The 26,821-nt window shown below is 36.9% G+C and overlaps 1 protein-coding gene across 1 annotated transcript; it reads right to left on the bottom strand.

The window, feature by feature from the left end:
• Positions 1–267: 267 nt before the first annotated feature.
• On the bottom strand, positions 268–26,386 carry LOC132060529 (uncharacterized). Its single transcript, XM_059453545.1, has 5 exons — positions 25,727–26,386; positions 24,418–24,564; positions 24,139–24,330; positions 1,806–1,883; positions 268–707 (listed from the first exon to the last, which is right to left on the bottom strand). The coding sequence occupies exons 1-5, from the start codon at positions 26,384–26,386 to the stop codon at positions 684–686; spliced, it is 1,101 nt and encodes a 366-aa protein (XP_059309528.1). The 3' UTR covers positions 268–683.
• Positions 26,387–26,821: the final 435 nt, after the last annotated feature.

Below are 26,821 nucleotides of genomic sequence, written 5' to 3'. Positions count from 1 at the left end.
AACAACCAAATGACCCCTCAATGAGCACAATGAGAAGTCAATATTCGTCAACTAGTCAATATTCTTCAACCACTAATAAAAGAGGCTTTTTGTCACTTGTCACTGATATAATAATCTTATCAAATTAGTTATCACTACGCTCAAAGATAAATGTTAAAATATATATATATTAGTAATGGCATTCTATAATATTGTTACTATTATTGTTCTATGTTTATACAAGTGAGACATCTATATTAAGAATTTTAAGTTTTCAAATGTACCGAATTGACTTGATAAAAAGAAAATTTGAGACAACGATGACTACACGGAAAAGTTTAATTCCGGACATACAACTATTACATAGCTAAACTACCTAAAACACTACATAGTTAGATTCCTATCAGAGCAACTACATTCTGTCTACAGGGATGCATGGCAGTCAAAACATTACAACAAAAAGAAATGGGCTGCAATCATAGTCCAGTGGTCGTTGGGCATTGTCGATAAGAGAAGCTGATGCAGTCATTTTCACTCAACGTTGGAAAGTTTGTAACGACTGATCTTTGCCTAGCATGGAGTTGATAGTAGTCGATGGGTTAACAAAAATATCGACACTGCTTACAAATTCCTTTTCAAATTCCAATTGAGCCATTGCGTCCGCTAGTTGATTTTGCTCCCTGTAAACATGGCCAAGTTAGGGCCTATCGAGCTCGTTCAGCAATTGTCTGCAATCAGCCAAGATAGAGAAAAATAATGAGTTATCAGTTTCCAGCATCTGAATTAGGTCCATGGCATCTACTACTTCAATTTTTAGTGGTTGTGGCTTATATATTACTGCCAGTGATAAGCCCTGCAAGAAAGCATGGATTTCTGCTTCCACTGATCTATTGGCATTGATTGTACCAGCAAATCCAAGGTGCCAGAGTCCTGCAGTAATCCAAACTTGTGAGTAGAACCTTTTTTTGCACCATCAAATATTTTTAATTTGGAAAAGCTATCCAGTGGTGGATGCCATTTGAAATATAAGGGCTGAGAAGGGGCAGGGGGCTTGGCATTTGTTGATAGATAGTAGTATTCACAAGCCCTATTGATTACTGAATGTATTTTAAGCTAATTGAAGCATTGGTTTCTCAAAATGGAACTTGTTTCTATGTAGCCAGATGTGCCATAGGCAATAGGTGATTAGGATATAGGAGGGTATTTGACAAGTGGATGAGTGGGAGTGCTGATGAATTTTTGAAGCCAGGACGAAGGCTCATTAGTGGAGGATTCTAAATTGGTTATGGATTGCCAAATGCTTAGTGCTTGAGTGTAATGCAACAAGACATGTGGCATTGTTTCAGGAACTTGGAGTGGACATCTAGGGCATGTGGAAGAGGTGGAGATATTGAGTTTATAAGATAGTCCAGAGTTCACAGTCGATCATGACTGCATTGCCAGATGAAGTGTTTTATCTCTGGAGGCACCTTTAGCCTCCAAATCCGTGAGAAGTGATCTTCAGGTAGGACAGTTATCATTCAAATAACAAATTCTTTGAATACTTAAAACTATCAGATACTTCAAAGAACAAAGATCCTCTGATCACTCCTCAAAGTAAAGGGCTTATTATAACAGAGAGATTGAAATAGTCTAAACAAGTAAAATCCAGGTGATATAATATATGATAAAAATACTTGAATTAACAAAGAGGTCAGATTAAATATAAAACTAAAGCACTAAGCTACAAAGGATAGAATCCCAATCAAGACCAAATATCAAGCTACCTTAAACTACAATGATGAAATCTCAAACAGTCGAAATTTGAATAACTATAGTTCAAGTACCTCTTCCTTTCCTCCTGTGACATCCCTCTCCGGCAGCAAGCCAAAACAAAACTCACAGCTTGGCAAACCAACAATGGCCTGTAAATTAGTTCGGAAAACCAAAGTAAAAGTTAGTTATCAAGTACAAGTACATTGTCCACAGAAACAAATGCCTGTGATTACCATTTCCAGTCCACTTTGCTGCATAAGTTATCATGAAATCCTAATCCAAAATTCAACTCTGTATTTATGGGCATAATTTTTACTGTAATGAAATATTGGAAATTTCCACTTAAGGTAGTTCATGCCACCAAGAGCCTAAGGGGTAAACAAGAATCCAACGATCTTTTGGTTATCCTTCTTTTTTTTTTTTTTTTTTTTTTTTTTTTTGTGAGAAAGGTAACATCTCTTTCGGTTATCATATTCAATCATCTTTATATTTCTATCCGGACAAGGGCTAGCAACAGTATCAAACATCACGAAGAAATTTCAGACTCATCTATCAAATCACATGCAGTGTTTGGAGTTCAAGTAAGAATAAAAAAGATTTTAAAGTTTGTAAAGAATTATGACTTTCCGAAAGAAGTTATTTTAGGGTGGAAAATATTTCCCGAGAGGAAAACATGCTCCGCAACAAGGTTAACAGTAGAAAATAGTTTCATAAGTCATACCATACACACCCAGGGTAAAGCATATTATGTTTGAGCTTCTCCCAAAGTCCATCATATCATTAGTGTTTGCACACAGTCCCAATAGAAAACTTATCCGCAAGTCAATCATCACAAAATAGCAAAACCCACTAAGATTGAGAAACTAATAGACCAATAGCCATTGAAACGCAAAAAATAAAATAAACATTCATTTAAGAAAAACTATTCCACCCAAAACACACTCTTAAAATAGAAAATGAAAAAAGGAAGACACAAATTGTAAACTTCATTAGGTGTTTGATTACCTCTTCTTTAGCCCGGCAACAATAAGTCTTTTTATCATAACCAGAGTTACATATACCAGATGGATTTGAAAAGTTTCGATAGGAGTACCAAGAGTGAGATTCAATACTTTGACAGTCATCCAATATATATAGTACATTGCCACAGAATAATTCACTTTCTAAATCTTCAAAACCTTGTACTTGAAAACCTGCAAGGAGTCACAATTAGTTGAAAATAAAGGAAGGATAATTGGGGATTAATCACAGAAAGCAAATTAAGGCGTATATATACATTGCACTCTTTCTCGTTATATTCCTGGATAGCAAGGTTAGCAGCCCATCAAGAACTTAGCCTCGCCATTGAAATCCTCAATTGGTGGTAATGGTCCAAATGAACCACAAAAATCCCGACCAGGATAGTCATCAATGTCAAAATTCTGTCGAAGAAGCCAACACTAAAGTGAGATGAAAATAATCCAAATCATAGGGTGAATCTATAAAGATTAAATTCAGCTAAAATACTTGTCATAGGATTCAATTAGTTTAAAATGAAAAGGGGCCAAACACAAGACATATTTTATGCCAAAAAAGAATAATTGCCAGGTAGACACAGATAACATCTTAGGGAACACCCCGAGTAACTTTAAGAAACAGGTAACAATGGAACTTTGATAAGAAATTAGACCTAACGACATGAAATTATTGTTATTATTTGATAACGACGATTAGCAATGGAAATTTAGCAATATGAAAAAAAAAAAAAAAACTTTACATGTGTTTGGAGACACTGGCGGCAGTATGCAAAACAAATTGGGGCAATTTTGGTGGGATACTCCTCCAAAGGGATTTGCGAAGGGCAACTTCTGCATTGTGTGTCACACTTGCAATAGGAGGTTAGATACAACCCAATGAGGCATCTTCCTTCTGCTGCAAGTTTTTCTCGATCTTTTAGCGTCTTTAGCCTCTTCTCCATGTCTAAGTACTCGTTTTCCCACTTCTCCGCTAAAGGTACCAAACCATTTTCCATTTCCCACAACCAATTTTTAATTTCCCACTTGTCATATGCCACTCCATCAAGAAGTGCTTTTAGCCTCTTCTCCTCGTATGAGCAATCTTTTTCCGAATTCTCTATTCCTACATCCAAAGGTGCTGCTTTTTTCCTCTTCTCCTAGCCACTGCTCCTCCTCTGCCAGTGCCAAACCAAGTTCTTTTTCCCACTTCTCAGATACAACATTGAATAGGTCTTTTTGCATCTTCTCCGCGTTTGAGTACTCTTTTACCTTCTCACATCCCTGTCCATCAAGAAGTGATTTTAGCCTCTTTTTCTCCTCATTTGAGTACTCTTTTTCACACTCCTCCACGAACGGTACCAAATAACTTTCTATTTCCCACAACCGATTTTTTATTTCCCATTTTGCATATCCTTCTTCATCAAGAAGTGATTTTAGTCTCTTCTCTTCGTATGAGTACTGTTTTTCCCAATCCTCAGCTACTGGTACTAAACCATTTTTTAATTCCCAAACCGATTTTTTCTTTCCCACTTCTCATATCCTTCCTCATGAACCGCGTTTAAGTACTCATTTTCCCATTCCTCCACTAACGGCACCAAACCATTTTCTATTTCCCACAACCAATTCTTTATTTCCCACTTGTCATATCCTTGTCCATCAACAAGTGCTTTTAGCCTCTTCTCCTCGTATGAATACTCTTTTTCCCAATTCTCAGATCCTTCATCCAAAGGTGTTTTTTGCTTTTTCTCCTTGTATAACTTTTTTAGCCATTGCTTTTCCTCTTCAAGCGCCAAACTAAGTTCTTTTTCCCACTTACGACATACAACATCGAATACGTCTTTTTGCATCTTCTCCTCATATGAGTACTTCTTTTTCCTCTCCCAATTCTCATATCCATCAAGAAGTGTTTTTAGTCTCTTCGTCTCCTCGTATGAGTACTCTTTTTTTCACTCCGCGAATGGTACCAAATAATTTTCTATTTCCCATAACCTATTCTTTATTTCCCATTTTTCATATCCTTCTTCATCAAGAACTACTTTTAACCTCTTCTCTTCGTATGAGTATTGTTTTTCCCACTCCTCCGCTTTCGGTATCAAACCATTTTGTATTTCCCACAAACCATTTTTTTTTCCCATTTATCATATCCTTCTACATCAATAAGTGCTTTTAGCCTTTTTTCCTCATATGATTTTACTTTTTCAGGTGTGTTTTGCCTCTTTTTGTCCTCTACTTGTGCCAAATGAAGTTCTTTTTCCCAGTTCTCAGCTACAACATCAAGAATGTATTTTTGCATCTTATCTTCGTATAAATCTTTTTCCCATACGTCAGATACAACATCAAGAATGTAATTTTGTTTCTTCTCTTCGTATAATTTGTTTTCCTTCTGTTCATCCTCTAATAAAGGGGTCAAACTAATTTCTATTTGATTCTTTTTCGGTACTGATTCTTCAGCCATTTTTTCTCAGTTGAATTTGATTTCGCATGCAGCAAACTAACATAAACCCTACGTACTCTGTTCCCTGCAAATATTATTATACTACTAAGCTATGGGTTTTATAGCCCCTTAACCGTTTTTAAGGGGGATTGTATTGGCACGAAAAAAGAAGAAGATAAAAGTAGCCCCTTAGGGCTCGCAAATTAAGTTATCTCGAGATTATAATTCTGGGATTATAATTCTAGGACTAATTTATGTCCTGAGAGGTGGGATAAAATAGTACCAAGCTTGATGAGATAAGATGAGTTATGCAAGACTAAGTTTGGAATAAGATTAATACCTTTAACCAAATAAAGTATAAATTTTATTCCAAAGTTAATCCTAGGATATCCCACCTTATCCTGCATACCAAACGACCCCTTAAAGTATAGGACATCCTTGATATATAACTCTGACCAAAACAAATAGCCTTTTAATTTTGTAAAAGTGAGTCACTTTTGTTCCAGAGTAGGGGTGAACATTCCGAGGGGTCATTTGGGAGGGTGTATGAGAACAATAATGAATAAGGTGTATTAGTAATGATGTGATTAGTAATGCTATGATTATTTCTTATCTACTCTTTGATTTGATGTACTAAAAATAGCATGTATTGCATAATTTTTAAAAGGGAAAGGGAAAAGGGTCAAAAATACACCTCTACTTTGGAAAAGAGGCTAAAAATATCCTCCGAACTTATTTTGGGTCAAAAATATCTCTCACATCCTTAAAGTTTTCAAATATATCCCTGTCTTGAAGGAAATTATCCCCCAAAATAACCCGAAATTATTTTTTAAACCCACTCCATCATTTAAACCCGACTCAACTAAATAATAACCCATAAGATCCCCGTATTCCCCCAATTCCCTCAAACTTCAAACCTATGTATTGGGGGAATAAGGGGATCTTATGAGTTAATTATTATTTAGTTGGGTCGGGTTTAAATGATGGAACAGGTTTAAAAATGATTTCGGGTTATTTTGGGTGATAATTTCCGTCAAGACAGGGGTATATTTGTAAACTTTAAGGATGGGAGGAGTATTTTTTACCCAAAATAAGTTCGGAGGATATTTTTAGCTTTTTTTCCAAAGTAGAGGGGTATTTTTGACCCTTTTCCCCTTTTAAAAAGAATTGGTCGTTTACAAAATTATCTTCCACATTCTTTTGTTTTGTACACTTTCTTTGCAAAGGCTAGTTCTTGCACTGGCTCTTCAACGACTATTTTTGTTGCTATAATTTTATTCCAATCATTTATAATATTCAAATATGAGACAAATTGGATCGCACCCAATGCGCTGGAATGATGTTTTTAATAATTAAAATTGCAATAGTGTAACGCAATTGTGTGTGACTTTATTTACAATGACGTTTTTATTTTGATTTGATACTTCAATTTCTAGTTCATCACGAACGAGCCCTTAAAATATCACGAACAAAGCCCTTAAAATTGCCTCGCTTGATCCAAAAAGTAAATTATAACCCATAGCATACTAAGACAATGGAGTATTAATTTTAGTTGTTGGAGTAAGACCTAAATTTATCCAAATATAATAAAACCCGTTGTACGCTAAGTAAAATAGTTTAAATATGTTAAATTAAGACTTAAGTTAATCAGACAATGACGAGAGGGGTTGTTGAGCGGGTAAGCACCCTCCACCTCTAACCTTGAGGTTGTGGGTTCGAATTTCAAGGAAGCGAAAAAGAGGAAGCTCCTAGCGAGGGGTATAAAAAGAAAAGTTAATCAGATAATAATGGAAGAAGATGTAGATAGGTAAATACAACTCAAAATTCAATTTGTGTTTTATGAATAATATAAATGATCAAGTAATTTGTTAGAAAACGTGACTCAGGAGCTATGCCCAAAGTTTATTGAATTTGCCAGTGTATATGAAATCACCTGTCGGTTTCTAATATTTGATGTTATATATAAACAATGGAGTTCCTTTAATTCCCATAGTCTGAACATGAATCTCCACATGTTTAAACAACCAAATCAACGATCTCAACATGTTTAAACATATTTACACGACTTTTTTTTTTTTTTAATTCTATAAAATTGAACAATTTGAATGTTGTGAAGGTAAACCTTTGTTTTAGCATCGTTAGTCCAAATCAAAAGTAGGGGTAAATCACTTAAATGAAATATGATATGGCATGTTTACCTTCACAACATTCAAATTGTTCAATTTTTTAGAATTAGAAAAAGAAAAAAATTGTGTAAATATGTTTTAAACGTGTTAAGATCGCAATAGTTGATTTAGTTGTTTAAACATGCGGAGATTCATGTTCAGACTATGGGAATTAAAGGAACTCCATTGTTTATACATAATAACATCAAATATTAGAAACCGATAGGTGATTTCATACACATTGGCAAATTCAATAAACTTTGGGCATAGCTCCTGAGTCACGTTTTCTAACAAATTACTTGATCATTTATATTATTCATAAAACACAAATTGAATTCCATGGCAATATATCATGTCTATAAGCTTCATAACTAGACTTTTGCATGTAAATGATTCTAAAAGACAATTCCATGGCAGGAGGACAAAAGTAAACAGACTTTCAGAATGTATTCTATTCAAGATTTCATAAAAGGCTCAGTTGCTATCATAATTTTGTCACAACCTTTTTGAGATTAAACACAGCAAAATCTAAAGAGCATGGTTTCCAAAATAACCTTGTACCACACAAGTTATACATCTAAGAGAAAATTCCTAAACATATATGACTAACTACAAAGAATTTACATATAGAATGAGGACTAACAAAAAGTTAACTATTTTTTATATCCGAGATGTCTTGACCAAGCTTTCGCATATCTCAACTAATTCCACGTGATATCTACTACCTAATGTTTTTGTCTCCATTGGAATCTGAACCTGACGCGCCATGGTTCTTCACCCATTTCATTCACAGGCTACACTCTTTGCCTCCTCTCAAACTGTCCAAGTTTAAATAACTATAGCTCAAGTGCCTCCTCTTTGCGCAGCTTCCCAAAATAAACATCGCAGCTTGGCAAACCAATAATGACCTGTAAATTAGTTCGGAGAAACAAACCAAAGTGAAGTTAGAGTACTAGTGCATTGTCCACAAAAAGAAAGTACCTATGATTACCATTTCCAATCTCTTTCTGCTCCATAAGTTATCACCAAATCGTAATCCAAGATTCAATTTGTATTTTATGCAAGCGTTAATGACATATAACTTTCACTGTATTGCAAACTTTAGATTTCCACTTAAGGTAGTTCATGCCACCAAGAGCTTATATAAAGGGAAAACGAGGATCCAAAGATTTTTCGTTATCATATCAATCATTTTTGTACTTCTATCCAGCCAGCAACAAGGGTATCAAACATAAGGAAGAAAACTTAACTCTCCAGTCAAATCACATGCAGTATTTTGAGTACAAGTAATATGGAAAGAGATTTTAAGATTCACAAAGAAAAATGATTTTCGGGAAATTATTTTCCACCCCTTTATACTGAGTGTGTTGTTGTTGTTGTTGTTGTTGTTATAGGTTGAAATTATTTTTCAAGGGGGGGAAACTGTTAGAAAAATAATATTTTTATCTAATATCTCAAAAATAAAAGGACTATTTCTAATGTTTTTATTGGCTTTAACACAAAAGACTTAATTATACTTTATTAGCCTTAATGGTAGCATTTCATAATGGAAAACATTTGTCCGTTGCCAACGGTTTATAAATTAAATACGGTCATTTGACCAATTGCTTTTATGGTCTTTTATGGTCTTTATTATTCTTAAATTTTTTTGTCACTGGCAATATTAGAAGCTCTAAGTTGATATATATAATAGGTTATCGCTTCATCTTGGAGGAGTGAAAAAAAAAACATAGAAAAAGTACTTCTTCTCATTATGTATTGTTGGGTTTTTATGAGATAAATCTTTGTTAGTTTCTGGCTCCTAGTTTTGTACTAGAAGAGCTTGTTGAATCCTGGGGGATACACCCATACCGGGTGAAATATCCTTAAGGACAGTGCCATTGGCATGCCTCAAGCTACGAAGAATTCTCTACAATTGTTCGTGATCAAGTATTTTCCTCAAGCTTAGAAGAAGTTCCTACAAGCGTTCGTGATGAAGAGAAGTCCTACAAGCGTTCGTGATGAAGAAAAGTCCTTACACATGTTGGTGATGAAGTATTTTCCGTAAGAATTCCAACAATCTTAAGGATATTTTTATACTCTATTCTTATGGAGAATAAGGTTTATAATATTTCCAACAAGGCATCTAGCGATAAATATTACTTGAACTACTTGGGGGACAATGGGGATGCACTTGGTGGAATCGGTTGGTCCACGACAAGTTTGGTCGGGTCGTCAAGTATGTTGTCTTTATTTGTACCTCTTGCTGCTAAGTTCCTAAGGCAAGGAAAATGTCGAACCATGCACCCGTGTTTGGGAAGTACCAAGAAGAGGCTGAGAACTTTATATGTGCATGTCTTGGAAAGGCTAATAAGGTATGACAATATTTTATGTTTATATTTGGAGAAAAGAAAACGTGGTTAGTTGACACAAGGTCAATAAGAAAATCTTCTGTGAAAATAACTATAATTACATGTGTGGCAAACTAAGCCATTATATCTCTCAATGTAAAAGAAGATTCGGAGAAATGATAATCCCGCTAAGTAAAATAAGTGTGGCTAAGCGGATGATATAATTATTGTGGTCATTTCTCAAGCGAATCTTGTGGCTAGTGTGAGAGATTGGGTGTTAGACTTTGGTGCTACTAAGCATATTTATGCTAAAATAAATTTGTGTTCTACACCCAAGTTAAAGAAAAAGAATGATTGATTTATGTTGGTGATTCTAGAACTACTCAAGTTCTTGGAATGGAAAATTCTCTTCTTGAACACATATTTGGAAAAACATTGACATTAACTGAGGTGGTACATGCATGTTCCTAAGATTTTTAAACCAATTTAATTTCTATGAGATTATTAGGAAAAGTGGGGCTGAAAGTTTATTTTGAGCCTGATAATTGTGTTAACCAAAAACAATGTTTTTATTGGCAAAGAATTTTGTAATCATGATTTGTTTATGCCTAATTGTATACATTATTTGGATATTATATTAGTCTGCAATCATTTGAATGGTTTTTAAATGTAATAGTTGTGACAGTTTTACATTTGAATTTAAAGATAAGAATTTGATATTCATCATACTGACTCTTTCGTGTTGAATGATTAGTTTTATTGGCGTTAATGGCTCTTATTAAACATGAGAAAAAAGGTGACCGTTGAATTTTAGTTTGACAAATGAAATCACCAGTTGATGAGTTTTTATTGTCTTCATTATATTCAAATATTACCAGACGTTTTGAGATGATAAGATGTTCGCAAATTTTCATCTATATATATTTATGTTTAGATTGAAATATTTGAAAGTGTGGGGGTGTCTTATAATGTTATGCTCTTCGGTTTTGGAAAAATATATATTTGAAAGGTACTATAATTATGGTACTAAATATAGTGAATTTTTGGAGTTGGTTGGTGATGAGGCTAAATGTTGAAGAGACCTCTTAGTGAGTATTCCAATTGGAATAAAGCCAACATCTTTTGTGTCTATATATTGTGGTCGACAAGCGACAATAACTGTAGTGAGATATAAATTTTTGAATGGCAAAAATAGACATATGTATTTGAGACATAATGTGTTAAAGCAGCTGCTATGAAATGAAATTAATTATGTAAATTATGTGAAGTCAGAAGGTGAACTTGATCAATTCACAGACTATAAGAAACATCAAGGGGAATGAGATTTTTAAGTCAATTTGAGAAGATCAATAATGATGGTAACCCAACCTATGTGATTGGAGATCCCACGAATTAGGTTCATATGGGTAATAACAAGTCATTAGTTGATCAAATATGCACTATAAAATTATATCCCTTCCTATGGTGTGTGAATATAGTGCAGTTCTGCAAGGCAAAGTGAGGCTGAGTTATAAACTCTTAATCCATTACCATATCCTTTATAGGTGGTGTATTGCTCTGCAGAATACACTTGATGGGTGGACCTATATGAGTGTGGAGTGGTGCCGCTCCTATGAAATTGTGACGGATTTCTAGAGCACTTATGAATACCAGGACACGCGCATGGCCTCTTAGCGCAAAACCGCGATAACAACAAAGATTGTGCGAGTATAATGTGATAGAATAAGACCCTGGCTTACAAAAGAATACTTGGTTCATAGAAGTTCTAAATTTCACCAATTGTTCTGTAAGTTAAACTTATTTTATCTAGGTCTGGTTCATAGTCTACGGGATACGCGATTTGACGCATTGTACTCATATGTGAAAACCCAACAAAACTTCTTATTTTATTTCTTCTATTATTTTTGAGATATATGGGGGATTGTTAGAAAAATAATATTTTTATCTAATATCTCAAAAATAAAAGGACTATTTCTAATGTTTTTATTGGCTTTAATACAAACGACTTAATTATACTTTATTAGCCTTAATGGTAGCATTTCATAATGGAAAACATTTGTCCGTTGCCAACGGTTTATAAATTAAATATGGTCATTTGACCAATTGCTTTTATGGTCTTTTATGGTCTTTATTATTCTTAAATTTTTTTGTCTAGCAGATATTAGAAGCTCTAAGTTGATATATATAATAGGTTATCGGTTCATCTTGGAGGAGTGAAAAAAAACATAGAAAAAGTACTTCTTCTCATTATGTTTTGTTGGGTTTTTATGAGATAAATATTTGTTAGTTTCTGGCTCCTAGTTTTGTACTAGAAGAGCTTGTTGAATCTGGGGATGCACCCATACCGTGAAATATCCTTAAGGACAAGGCCATTGGCATGCCTTAAGCTACGAAGAATTCTCTACAATTGTTCGTGATCAAGTATTTTCCTCAAGCTTAGAAGATGTTCCTACAAGTGTTCGTGATGAAGAGAAGTCCTACAAGCGTTCGTAATGAAGAAAAGTCCTTACACGTGTTGGTGATGAAGTATTTTCCATAAGAATTCCAACAGAAACATGCTCCCAAATTCAAGGTTAACACTAGAAAATGGTTTCAGCCTTCATACCATATACGCCTAGCGTAAAGCATATTGTGTTTGAGCTAATCCCACAAACCATCATATCATTAGTGTTTGCACATAGTTACCCCAATAGAAAGCCAATTCGCAGGTCAATCACCTCATAATATCAAAACCCACAAAAATTCAGAAACTAAGAGACCAATTGCGACCTAAACACAAAAACAAATAAAATATTCATGTTAAAAAACTATTTCACACAACATAGAAGGAGAAAAAAAAAACACAATTTGTAAACCTGATTTGGTGTTCAATTACCTCATCTTTAGGCCGGCAATAATAGATAACTATATCATCATCATTGAGGATACTTTTACCAGCATGGATTTGAAAAGTCTCGGCAGAAGTACCAAGAGTTAGATTTAACACTTTCACGGTCATCCAATATTGATCGTATGAAGTCACCAAGTGATTCACTTTCTCAATCTTCAAAACCTTGTATTTGAAAACACCAAGGAGTGTCACTATTAGTTGAAAAATAAAGGGAGGATAGTCGGGGACAAATCACAGAAAGCAAATTAAGGTAGGTATATACATTGCACTTTTTCTCATTATATTCCTGGATAGCACGGTTATAGCGATAACTACACCTTGCCATTGAAATCATGATATGGTGCTAATGGTCCTTGCCAAAGGCGAACCGGGATGGTCGTCAATGTTAAAACTGTAACACCTTAGACCTTTAACTTAAGCTTTGACCGTGATTTTAGACTTAGAAAATTAGATGGAGAATGTTGGAATTGAGACTTTGCTTCAGTTCAGTATATGAGATTTTACACCTGGAATTACGGGCCGTAATTTGAATTATTGACTGTAATTCAGTTCATAATTGTTAAGTTGGTCACTGGTTTTGATATGGAAAATTACGGTCAGGAATTACGGACCGTAATTTGAATTACGACCCGTAATTCATGACCGTAATTGGAGAGGTGTTAACTGGGCATTTTGTTTGGGACATTGCTAATTACGATCCAGTTTTATGTACCGTATTTTGGTTGATATTTCCCGACCCGCACCTGAACCTATAAATATCTGGTTTCGGTTCTACTTTTAATTTTACAAGTCCCTAAACCCTAGAACGACCTGCTCTCCCCCTCCACCATCAAGAAAACTAAGGTAAGCTATCCTAGCCTATTTCAAATGGATTAAATAATGTGTTCTTCTAACCTAATTAAGGAATCATTGTTCATAACCTAGGGTTTTCAAGAAAACCCACCTAAGGGTTCAAGACTTAGACTTTTGGGATTCTTCTCAATTTCAGATCCGTAGTTGCAAGACTTGGAGCAATACAGGTATGTGAGCCTAACTATCTACGTTAGGGAACGTTTACGATTCTCCCTACGCCTCATTCTACATGCTTATCAATAATTTTACTCAGAATACAGTTTAGCCCTAGTTTCTTGAACAGTTGTAGAACTGCTATCTTCTAGGGTTATAGTTTCATAATTCGTTCATGGTGCTCACTTTGAATATCATGAACTCAGTACGTAATCATATAGACTTGTGTATTGACATCATATGAGTCTCATTCAGTTTTAATTAGTTATTTGCTTAAGTTCCATAATCAGAAACAGTTATCATGCTATCGGTATAGCCGATCTCGGTCTTGTAAATTGTTTAATGTTGAACACCTGTACCTATATTTTTGGGCCCTAGGCCACAGTTTATGCATACGTATTGCTTGGGCCTGAGGCCACAGTTTTGTGCACATTATTTGGGCCCTAGGCCACAGTTATATTTCCAGTTTTACAGGTGATTCTTTATTCAGAATAGGGAGTATTTCAAACTCTTGCTTCCTGTTTAGTTCAGTTTCAGTACTTGTATTTCTTCTTTCAGTTGTTTTACATACCAGTACAATTCAAATGTACTGATGCCCCTTTTAATTGCTTCGGGGATATACAGGTTGACGATCCAGCTAGCTAAGACCCGCTCGTATTAGCTATTGGTGAGCCCCAGTTCCTCCGGGGTGTTATCCTGCTTCGGTCTTCGCAACAGTTAGATAGTTATCTTTAGAGGCTTCATAAATATAGTCTAGTTAGTCAGATATTAGCAGACTTTTATGTTTTAGCCTTGTTGGCTATTTATTCATATGTTCAGACTTAAACCAGTATTTTCGCATTAATATATATATTAGCCAGACTTTTTGGTAGATCAGCATGTGTTAGTTTATTCCTTATCATTGCATGATTTTATATCACGTGTTGATTCAGCCAGCCTATAGGTTTGCTCGGTCACATACAGCTAGGCACCGAGTGTCGTGTTACGCCTAGGCCATGGTTCGGGGCGTGACAAAGCTTGGTATCAGAGCACTAGGTTCAAGTGTCTTAGGGAGTCTATGAAGCCGTGTCTAGTGGAGTCGCCTTTATATGTGTGACGGCCCCACACATATAAAGAGTTGACCAACGAGACATTTAGGATTTGTTTCACTTCTTTCATACTCTAGTTCGTGTAGTTAGAGCAATATTTTTAGGGATTCTTCTAACTCGTGCGAATTACGTATTTCAGAAATGGCTCCGAAAAGAAAGTACAACAAAAGAAATACAGCTACTAGCCAGAGGGCTACCGTTGATACAGCAACAGAAGAGAACACTCAAGCTCAGACAGCCCCCACAGCTAATGCTACAGCTACACCTCCCAATGCTTCGGACACGGATGTTCGAGGAGTTATTCAGCTGCTCACTTAGATTTTGACAAACCAGGCCTAGCGACAAGAAACGGCTCCTAGTTTAGGTGCTAGTAATGGGTCGAACATTTTTAGGACTCAGGAGTTTCTGCGGATGGAGCTGACAGTGTTCACAGGGTCAAAGAAGGATGAGGACCCGTAGAATTTCATTGATGGACTCTAGAAGGTGTTTTGAGTAATGCATGCTAATAATACAGAGGCAGCGGAGCTTAGAGCTTTCCATCTGCAAGATGTGGCTCATATTTGGTATGAGACATGGGAGCAGTCCCGAGGGGAGGATGCACCTTCTGCTACGTAGGATGAATTTGCAGACATTTTCATTGAGCACTTCATGCCAATTGAGGTCAAGGAAACCAAGACTACTGAGTTCGAGAATCTAAGGCAGTATGACATGACTGTTCAGGACTATTATCTCAAGTTCGTGTATTGTCCAGACATACCCTCACATGGTTCCTGATATGAGGGCCACGGTTAGGAGGTTCGTACTTGGGCTTAAACCCGAGTTACACAGGGATGCCAATACGGCTGCTCAGAATGACAAGATGACTATTTCGAAGATACGGGCATTCGTGCAAGGTAATGAGAATAGGTTGAAGGAAGAAGAAGCCCTGCAGGGAGGATCTCAAGGAGGTGGGAACCATTAGTTCTTTAAGAATAGGTCATCAGGACCCACTCCCTCTACAGCTAGTGCCCCATCTCAGAGAGCCAAGTTTAATTAGAAAGGCTAAAACTTCGAACTGACCGGAACAGACGCCCGAACCATGGCTTACGGGCGTAACACGGCACTCGGCCTTGCGGTCCGAGCGAACCTCATGGCTTTTGTCAACACCATCAAACAATATAATCTATATGATGCACTTTAAATAAATCATGGAAATAAAATTTGAATAAAAATTCTGAACCATCTCATAGCATGAAATAGAAAAACATAATGTCGTTCATGGGCATGGATGGTAACATGTTTTGTGTGTGGTCGGCTACCAGACACGGCCCCGGACTACCATTCTAAATGTAAAGATTGTTGAACCCCGAGAGGAGCGGGGCTCACCAATAAGCGACACCGAGGTGATCCTATCGCGATGCTCGAAAATCGGTATACCATGATGTAGCTCGGCAAACGGACGTTAGTACATAGTGAATAGTACTAGTATGTAAAACCTGCTGAAATGAAGGACATGGCATACATAGGTATAGAACATGAACGGAAACTGAATGTAACTTGAACATGAGCATGAAACGTAACATGAGCATGAAACGTGAGTAAAGCCTGGAAACAGTAATTCAATGGAAATCTATAAAACTTCTTGTAACGTGGGGAATGCTATAGTGTAACCGACAACATGATCCGGTACTTGCGCCCTACCAGGAGAACACTGTTGTCACGGGATATGAGATTTAAGTAATAATAGGTAAGGATCCAAACCGCATAACGATGTTTTTGCTCTTATGGACCGTAGTTTCTATTCACTCTGTCTTAACTAAGCAATCCCAAAAACATGAACATGATATTTGCTAAGAAGCCCATGATTTGAAATAACTTGTAAATAACTTGTAATCATGATTTCACGAAATAACTTGTAACATGGTTTCATGAAATATCTTGTAATATGGTTTCATAAGATAACCACGTCATAGTATTGCAAACATGTTCTTGATTCATAGTAATAACAATAGTTCATAATTATATATATAATTTGACTTGAAAACATGCTTGTAACTTGCTACATAAAATCATAAAATTTCATATAACATAATGAGAACACACGAATAGAATTAGAATAACCGATGGAAGATTAGTACAATAACGAATATAAATACAAAGTTCATGTGTATGGATTGGTTTTAATGCCCTAGGGTTTGAACTCTGGATATCAAGTTATGCCTCGGTGGATTATAGAAGTTCTACATACCTTAATTGTTTCAACACTCGAGTTAGAGACCTTTGAAAGTATTCCCCCAATTCTTGATTCTTGAACTTGAACATAGAATGGAAGGGTAATTCGAGATAATCAACACAATGTGCTCCACAAGGAATACCAATGATTTATTAACGAGTCCCGTCTCGATTATGTCCAAAAACGAGAAACAACTGATCTACAAGGGATATATTTGTCGTATGTGCCACGCGAGTCGCACGTTGCAGCATCGTGAGTTCTTTGGATACACCGAGACATCATATGCCCGCATGTACCACATCGAATCGCACACGGTGTCGCACGTGGTGCACCCCCCACGTTGTCGGTGAGTTTCCGAATCGCACATCTTTCCAATGGATCATGATCAAAGTTCGAGTTAAAGGTACGATAGGACCGTGGTTTTCAACATTAACTTTGGTAAGAAGCACTTGATCTTCGGGCATGGATGGTTGTTTTGTGTGTGGTCGCCTGTGTCATTTTCTATGGGATTGTCCGTCGCGAAACTTGATATGTAGCTCTCGCCCACTAATTCAAGAAGACTCAAAATTCCCAAGCCGAATATAGAATGGCCCGTCGGGATACGGAAGCCCGTGGAGATGTTGTCACGGTGTATGCTAAGGAGATGTTTTTGCTTTCTTAAATTCACTCTATCTTATGTTTATATTGCTAAGGGATACAACCCGAATAGTTGCGTGAACCCTTTAAAGTAGCCACACCCGGGATTTATAAGACGTATTTATAATGGTCAAGTGTTAGTCTATCATCGTAAAACCATGGGGCGCAATAGAATTAGAGATGGTGGACTTTGATATAATCATTGGTATGGATTGGTTAGTCCCGTTATTTATTATAGAACTAAAACAAAGAACCTTTGATTTTCCCGATGAAGGATGGATCATTGCGTATGTGTATATTTACCACTTAGTCGGTCAAGGATACGTTGAACTCTTCGGGCCGGTAACGTCACCGTAAATCTTTCCAAGAATAATAGGGAAATTATCCTACTTCCCAAGACTAAGCCGATATCGATAACTTATTTGATCAAGGATCTTCGACAAGGATTTATAAGTCCAAGTGTCTCGGTGTTATTCTTTTTTATCCGAAAGAAGGATGGATCATTGCTGTATAGAATCACCATTAAGAACAAGTATCCTCTTCCACGACGATAACTTATTTGATCAACTTCGTTGAAGGTCGAATCGGAGGAGGTTGATATTCCAAAAAATGCTTTCAGAACCCGCTATGGTCATTTTGAATTTCTTGTCATGTCATTTGGGTTGACGAATGTACCAGCAGCTTTTATGGATCTTATGAACAGATTCTTCAAACCTTATCTCGACTTATTCGTCATTGTGTTTATTGATGACATATTGGTGTATTCTCGTGGTTAGGCTGATCATGCAGAGCACCTCAGGATAGTATTGCAAACACTCAAGGATCATGAGCTTTATGCAAAATTCTCAAAGTTCGAGTTTTGGCTAAAGTCAGTGGCATTGTTAGGCCATGTGATTTCAAGCGAAGGTGTTAAAGTGGATTTTTAGAAAATTGATGTTGTTAAGAACTGGCCCAGACCCACCTCAGCATCAGACGTCAGAAGTTTCTTGGGTCTGGCAGGTTATTACAGGCGTTTTGTTGAGGGGTTTTCCTCTATCTTAGCTCCGTTGACTAGGTTGACTCAGAAGAAGGCCAAATTCCAATGGTCAGATGCATGTGAACAGAGTTTCGAAGAGTTAAAGAAGAGATTGACTTCTGCTCCAGTGTTGACGCTACCAGAAGGAACCGAAGGGTTCGTAGTTTATTGTGATGCTTCAGGAGTTGGTCTTGGCTGTGTTTTAATGCAGCATGGTAAAGTTGTGGCTTATGCATCTAGACAGCTTAAGGCTCATGAAAAGAATTATCTGACTCATGATCTAGAATTGGCAGCTGTGGTTTTTGCACTTAAGATATGGCGTCACTACTTGTATGGAGTGCATGTGGATATTTTCACCGATCATAAAAGCCTACAGTATATTTTCAAGCAAAGAGAGTTGAATCTTAAGCAGAGAAAATGGCTCGAATTTCTTAAGGACTATGATGTGGATATTCTCTATTATCTAGGGAAGGCGAATGTAGTGGTTGATGCTCTTAGTCAACGTTCCATAGGAAGTTTAACTCATATTAATGCAGATTAGAGAGTCATAACCAAGGAAGTTCATCGTTTATCCAGTCTTGGAGTTCGACTTTTGGACTCTGAGGATGGCGGTGTGGTTGTTCAGAATAGGGCTCTTTCCTCCTTAGTCGTTGAAGTTAAAGAGAAGCAATATAAGGATCCCTACTTGTTGCAGCTGAAAGAGGGGATTCACAAGCATAAGACGACGGCTTTTAAACAAGGGGGAGATGACGTTACCTTGAGATATCGGGGCAGATTATGTGTTCCAGATGTAGATGGGCTCAGAGAGCGAATTATGTCAGAAGCTCACTATTCCAGGTATTCTATTCACCCAGGTTCCACGAAAATATATCATGATCTTAAGGAGATCTATTGGTGGAACGATATGAAAAAGAATGTAGCAGATTTTGTGGCTAAGTGTCCAAATTGTCAGCAAGTGAAAGCTGAACACCAGAGGCCTGGTGGCTTGGCTTAGAATATTGATATTCCTATTTAGAAGTGGGAGATGATAAATATGGATTTCATAACAGGTCCACCTCATTTAGCTAGGAGGCATGATTCAATTTGGGTTATTGTGGACAGACTTACAAAGTCAGCGCATTTCTTACTAGTTAAGACCACAGCTGCAGCAGAAGACTATGCCAAGTTGTATCTTTGTGAAATTTTTAGACTTCATGGGACTTCAGTGTCCATTTTATTTCAGATCGTGGTGCTCAGTTCACAGCAAATTTTGGAAATCCTTTCAGAAAGGATTGGGTTCCAAAGTTAACCTCAGTACAGCTTTCCACCCTCAGACAGATGGCTTGGTAGAGCGCACCATTCAGACCCTTGAGGATATGTTGAGGGCATGTATCCTTGATTTCAAAGGTAATTGGGATGATCACTTGCCTCTTATTGAGTTTCCTTATAATAACAGTTACCATGCTAAATTAGGATGGCACCCTATGAGGCTTTGTATGAGCGCGGATGTAGATCACCAATTGGTTGGTTTGAGGTTGGTGAGGCTGAATTGTTAGAACCAGACTTGGTCTATCAGGCTATGGAGAAAGTCAAGTTAATTCAGGAGCGGTTGAAAACGGCTCAGAGTTGCCAGAAGTCTTACACAGATGTGAGACGAAGGAATTTAGAGTTTCAAATTAATGACTGGGTATTTCTTAAAGTCTCGCCTATGAAGGGTGCCATGAGATTTGGTAAGAAGGGAAAGCTTAGTCCCTGCTATATTGGGCCATACAGAATCCCGCGAAAGGTTGGTCAAGTGGCTTATGAGCTTGAGTTGCCGCAAGACTTGGTTGCGGTGCACCCAGTGTTCCATGTGTTCATGTTGAGAAAGTGTGTGGGAGACCCCTCGTTGGTTGTTACGACTGATAGCATAACAGTTAACGATAGTTTGACTTATGAAGAAGTCCCAGTGAAAATCCTTGATCGTCAGGTTCGCAAGTTGAGAATGAAAGAAGCTGCTTCAGTGAAAGTCCTTTGGAAGACTCAGAGAGTTGAAGAAGTTACGTGGGAAGCAGAAGAGGATATGAAGTCCATATATCCCCATCTCTTTGAAGAGTCAGCAGAAAGCATTGAAGGTAATTTGTCTTCTCATTCAGATTTCCTTTCATGGTTTCCCTCTGCTCCCGAATCGACTAGTTTAGCGACCCATGCCAGCTCAATAGTTATTCAGTTCAGCAGATAATTCAATTCAGCCCTTCTTAGTTCAGTATTCATGTGGGCATGCCAGTTAGTGTACACATGTCTTAGCAGTCACTCTTTACCAGAATCCATCATTCGAAGATGAATGATCCTAAGGGGGAGATATTGTAACACCTTAAACCTTTAACTTAAGCTTTGACCATGATTTTAGACTTAGAAAATCAGATGGAGAATGTTGGAATTAAGACTTTGCTTCAGTTCAGTATATGGGATTTTACGCCTAGAATTACAGGCCATAATTTGAATTACGAACCGCAATTCAGTCCGTAACTGTTAAATTGGTCACTGGTTTTGATATGGAAAATTACGGTCAGGAATTACGGACTTAATTCGAATTACGGCCCGTAATACATGACCGTAATTAGAGAGGTATTAACTGGGCATTCTGTTTTGAGACATTGTTAATTACGGTCCAGTTTTATGGACCGTAATATGAATTACGGACCGTATTTTGGTCCGTATTTCCCGACCAGCACCAGAACCTATAAATACTTGGTTTCAGTTCTACTTTTAATTTTTACAAGTCCCTAAACCCTAGAACGACTTGCTTTCCGCCTCCACCATCAAGAACAGTAACGTAAGCTATCCTGACCTATTCCAAATGGATTAAATCATGTGTTCTTCTAACCTAATTACCGTGTTCTTCTAACCTAATTAGGGAATCATTGTTCTTAACCTAGGGTTTTTAAGAAAACCCACCTAAGGGTTCAAGACTTAGACTTTTGGGATTCTTTTCAATTTCAGACCCGTAGTTGCAAGACTTGGAGCAATACAGGTATGTGAGGCTAACTATCTACGTTAGGGAACGTTTACAATTCTCTCTACGCCTCATTCTACATGTTTATCAATAATTTGACTCAGAATACAGTTTAGCCCTAGTTTCTTGAATAGTTGTAGAACTGCTATCTTCTAGGGTTATAGTTTCATAATTCGTTCATGGTGCTCACTTTGGATATCATGAACTCAGTACGTAATCATTATAGACTTGTGTATTGACATCACATGAGTCTCAATCAGTTTTAATCAGTTATTAAGTTCCATAATCAGAAACAGTTATCATGCTATCAGTTATAGACAGTCTCCGTCTTCTAAATTGTTTAATGTTGAACACTTGTACCTGTATTTTTAGGCCCTAGTTTATGCATACGTATTGCTTGGGCCTGAGGCCACAGTTTTGTGCACATTATTTGGGCCTTAGGCCACAGTTATATTTACAGTTTTACAGGTGATTCTTCATTCAGAACAAGGAGTATTTCAAACTCTTGCTTCCTGTTTAGTTCTATTTCATGTTTCAGTTTCAATACTTATATTTCTTCTTGCAGTTGCTTTACATACCAGTACAATTCAAATGTGCTGATGCCCCTTTTAATTGCTTGGGGGCCTGCATCTCGCGATGCAGACAACAACATACAAGTTGACGATCCAGCTAGCTAGGACCCGCTCGTATCAGCTATTGGTGAGCCCTAGTTCCTCCGGGGTGTTATCCTGCTTCAATATTCCCAGCAGTTAGATAGTTATCTTTAGAGGCTTCATAGATATATTCTAGTTTGTCAGATATTAGCAGACTTTTATGTTTTAGCCTTGTTGGCTATTTAATCAGATGTTCAGACTTAAACTAGTATTTCCGCATTTATATATATATTTCAGCCAGACTTTTTAGTAGATCAGCATGTGTTAGTTTATTCCTTATCATTGCATGATTTGATATCATGTGTTGATTCAGCCAGCCTATGGGTTCGCTCGGTCACATGCAGTTAGGCACCGAGTGTTGTGTTATGCTCAGGCCATGGTTCGGGGCGTGACAAAAACACTATCAAAGAATAGAGTGAGTGACATACATACGTTAAATGGTAGGCCCATTACGAACAATCATCAAGGCGGTCTCCAATCTCGCTCGGCTCGAGGCGATCACTTGAATAGGGCAGGATTGATCGATCTACATCAAAAATTCTGCCTTCCCTTACCAGGAGCGCATCTACACAATAAAGAGAGCACGCACCACACTCCTACTATACCTCGGCCTTTAGCTTTCACTGAGAAGAAGAGATTACTTCCAGCTAGCTTTTTTCCCTAACCCCGCCTTATCTATGTACAGTATTTTAATTGGGTTTCTTGCTAGATTAGATATGCTATCTATGTACAGTATTTTAATTGGGTTTCTTGCTAGATTAGATATGCTATCTATGTACAGTATTTTAATTGGGTTTCTTGCTAGATTAGATATGATAAAAGCTAACTGCCCTTTACCTTCTTCATACCTCGTGTACTCTTTCACCTAATTCATATCTCATAAGAATATTAGTGAGTCCGCCCCAATTTTCACCTAATTTAGTTTCAAATGTTCTCAGCAATTATAGTAGAATGATGTAGCTCTAAAAGTTCTAGAGTTTGCTCTGGTCACATCTAGTTATTCAATGATGACGAGCCCTAACTCTACCAGAAAGAGAAACAAGTGGAAAACTACGATTGCCTTAAAAAAAGGAAAAGAGAAAAGGATATAAATTTCGCTCTAATTTGCATTAAAAAATTCAAGATAGTTTCATCATGCCTATGCCTATGATCTAAAGGAACCTTCTTCTTTAATTCGAGGTGGCTTCGCTTAATGAAAACTCAAAAAGGCAACACCAAACCTTTTTAAGTCTCTAAATATTTTGCTTTTATAACTAAAAGAGTCCCTGAATCAAACTTGGTTGGACTGGCAAGTAAAACCCCAATAGATATTGGAATGACAAAGAGCGAATGATAAATAAGGAACCAATTTTTGATGAAAGTTGTATTTCTCCTTGAAGATGTTGAGTTCATCCTCTTTATCTTTCGTCCAAATGCTTAAAGCTTAACAGCAACAGTTAGTAGCCTTAGAGCTCGTTTAAAGCAAAACAACTCCTATACAATTACCATAATCATAAAAGTTATCAGATACTTCAAATGACAAATAGATCTCTGATCACTTCCCAAAGTAAAGGGCTTGTAACTACAGAGATTGAAATGCTCTCAACAAAGAACTAAATTTAGAAACCTAATTGTCCTGGTGATAGTATAGCTGATACTTCAATCAACAAAGAGGCCAGGTCAAACATCATAGTATAGCACTAAAACTTACAAATCATAGAATCTCAACAAAGACCAAATTTATGTAACTTAAACTACAACGATGAAACCTCAAACAGTCCAAACTTAAATAACTATAGTTCAAGTGCTTCCTCTCTGTGCAGCAAGCCAAAACAAACATCGCAGCTTGGCAAACCAACAATGGCCTGTAAATTAGTTCGGAGAAACAAACCAAAGTAAAAGTTAGTTATTGTTCACAGAAAGCAAATGCCTATAGTTACCATTTCCAGTCCATTCTACTCCATAAAAAACAAATAAAGAATTCATTTAGAAATGACATATTTCACCTAACAAGCACACAAAAAATACCTCTTCTTTAGGCCGGCAACAATAGATAACTTTATCATCATCATTGAGGATACTTTTACCAGCATGGATTTGAAAAGTCTCAGTAGAAGTACCAAGAGTTAGATTTAACACTTTTACGGTCATCCAATATTGATAGTATGAAGTCACCGAATGATTCACTTTCTCAATCTTCAAAACATTGTATTTGGTAACCTGCAAGGAGAGTCACTATTAGTTGAAAAATAAAGGGAAGGATAGTCGGGGAAAAATCCCAGAAAGCAAATTAAGGTGTGTCTATACATTGCACTCTTTCTCATTATATTCTTGGATAGCACGGTTAGCCAGTTCCATCAGTAACTCAGCCTTGCCATTGAAATCATGATATGGTGCTAATGGTCCTACTGCAGCACCAAAAGGCGAACGGGGATGGTCGTCAATGTCAAAACACTGTCCAAGAAACCAACACTAGAGTGAGTGATTAAGAGTATCCAAATCATAAGGCTAATAAAAGAGTTTTGGGCTAAAAACATCCCTGACTATGGGCCAAACATAGGTTACATCCTTGTGCTATAATAATGAAAAAAAAGCATCCCTTATGTATCCCAAAGTTGCAATATTCATCCTTCCGTTAGTCTTTGTCAAGAAACTATTTCCTTCTGAATAGTCTAGAATATTGGGAAGAGAAATCATCTACGTGAACTCTTCTACACCATCATATTTATTGTGATACCAAATTTTATTACAGATTCCTAGAGTCAGGAGGATTCATGATTAAGACACAATCGCTAAATCAATTTATCAAAAAAGTTGCTCAAAAGAGATAAATATCAAAGAAAAAGTTCCAAACTGAAGAGCATATAGAATCATAATTCTGAAAAGGTGTTGTCTCTTTTAGTTAAACTTTTTCATTATCTCTCCAATACTAAAAGAAGCTTCAGTGGTAATAACAAGTTTATCCTCATATCTTCACCAAAAAAAAAAAAAAAAAAAAAACCATTCTCATGCTTTCATGAAAGACCACTGGCCGTGGACAAGCTAATATCCCCAAACTTGTTGGTGGTACAACAAAGTTCAACACCGAGTTCACCAAATCCATTCTATCTATAAGCTCTTTTCCAATTCCTTCACAAAACTGAAGAAAACAAGCTAGTTCCCCGAACAAGAGAAGTGAGGAAAAGGGTTAATTAATTTTGATTTTGGGTTCTAGTGCAACTGGGGGAGGATGTTGGATAGCTAAGATTTATTGCAGAAGACAACTGGAAAGGACAGAACAGGAAGATCTCTGGGAAAAGCATATGTTTTATGTAGCCATTAGTTTTTTCACAAATCTAACAGAAGGATAAATATTGCAACTTTGGGATAGATAAGGGATGTTTTTTGTTGATTAATATGGCACAAGGGTGTAACCTATGTTTGGCCCCTGTTTTAGCCCAAAAGTCTATCTAAATTGCCTGTTATAGCAGCCAGTTAGTTTAAATCAAAAAGGGCACAATATAACACAGATTTAATGCCAAAATACAGTTCCCAGTTAGACATCAAATCAACATCACAGAATTAGTGAAACAGGCAGAAATTTGACCTAGCTAGCGACATGAAGGGGAAACATTACATGGGATTGACGAATCTGACGTTTATATGCAAGCCAAACTGGGGCAAACTCTGGGGGATATGGTGGTTGGAATCCACAGCATTGTTTGTCACACTTGCAATATGGGGTTAGATACGACCCATCGAGACATCTTCCTTGTGCTGCAAGTTGTTTTCGCTTCTCCTCCCTTGACATCACAGTACTGGTACTACTAATACTACTACATTGTTGTCGTTGTTGTTCGAACTGTAGAACGAGGTCAGGGGTGAGAGGAACTGTTTGCCTCTTATCCCATGGTAAAGGTGGGAAAGATGGAAGGTTTACTTTCATCCCATATGTGAATCGACGTTCCTCTTCCTCTGTTAAAGGCCTCTTTTGTAATATATCATACTTGCATTCAAACTTCTGCCCGAAGTCAGGCATCACACCACATCCTGGTCCAAATGGGAAAAAAGGAACATCAGATAATGGATTATCAATTGCTTTTTTCTTCATCTCTAAGTATGTTCTCCTCTCCTTCTTCTTCTTCTCCGCCTCCTCCTCCTCCGGTGTCAAAGGAATCTCTTCTTGCCCCTTTGTTATCATATTCATAAACATCTCCCTCTCCTCCTTCTCCTCCTCCTCCTCCGGTGTTAAAGGAATTTCTTTTTGCCTCTTCAGCGGTCTCCATTCTTCGGCCATTTATCAATTGATTTTTGCGCATACAACCTTTCCTACATATATTAGGTTGAGCCGATGAAGCCCTTTAATGATACTGCATGAGCCAAAGGATATTGCATGATATAGTGATGTCATGGAAAAATGTCAAGGTGTGACCTTTTTTGTACATAACATTACTGATAATAAAAAGTTATATTTACTCTAAAAAAAAAAATTAAATATATAATTAAGGTTATTTGTTGAGTCAACTGAGGTCTTAAAATATATATTCCCTCCCTCCCATATTAGTTGGCCACAGTACTAAATATATCCGTCCCAAAATACTTGTCTATTTACAAAACCAAGATAGAATTAATTAAAGTTTTCCTATTTTGACCTTAGCATTAATTGTTTTTCAAAGTAAAAAATATTAATTGGAGTATAATTTATTGGAGACAGATAAGGGTAATGTTGTAA

The sequence above is a fragment of the Lycium ferocissimum genome, chromosome 6, assembly GCF_029784015.1.
Source record: "Lycium ferocissimum isolate CSIRO_LF1 chromosome 6, AGI_CSIRO_Lferr_CH_V1, whole genome shotgun sequence".
NCBI classification, from domain to species: domain Eukaryota; kingdom Viridiplantae; phylum Streptophyta; class Magnoliopsida; order Solanales; family Solanaceae; genus Lycium; species Lycium ferocissimum.
The sequence above is the reverse complement of the archived record's forward strand: the minus strand, read 5'-3'. Positions and strand labels throughout refer to the sequence as shown.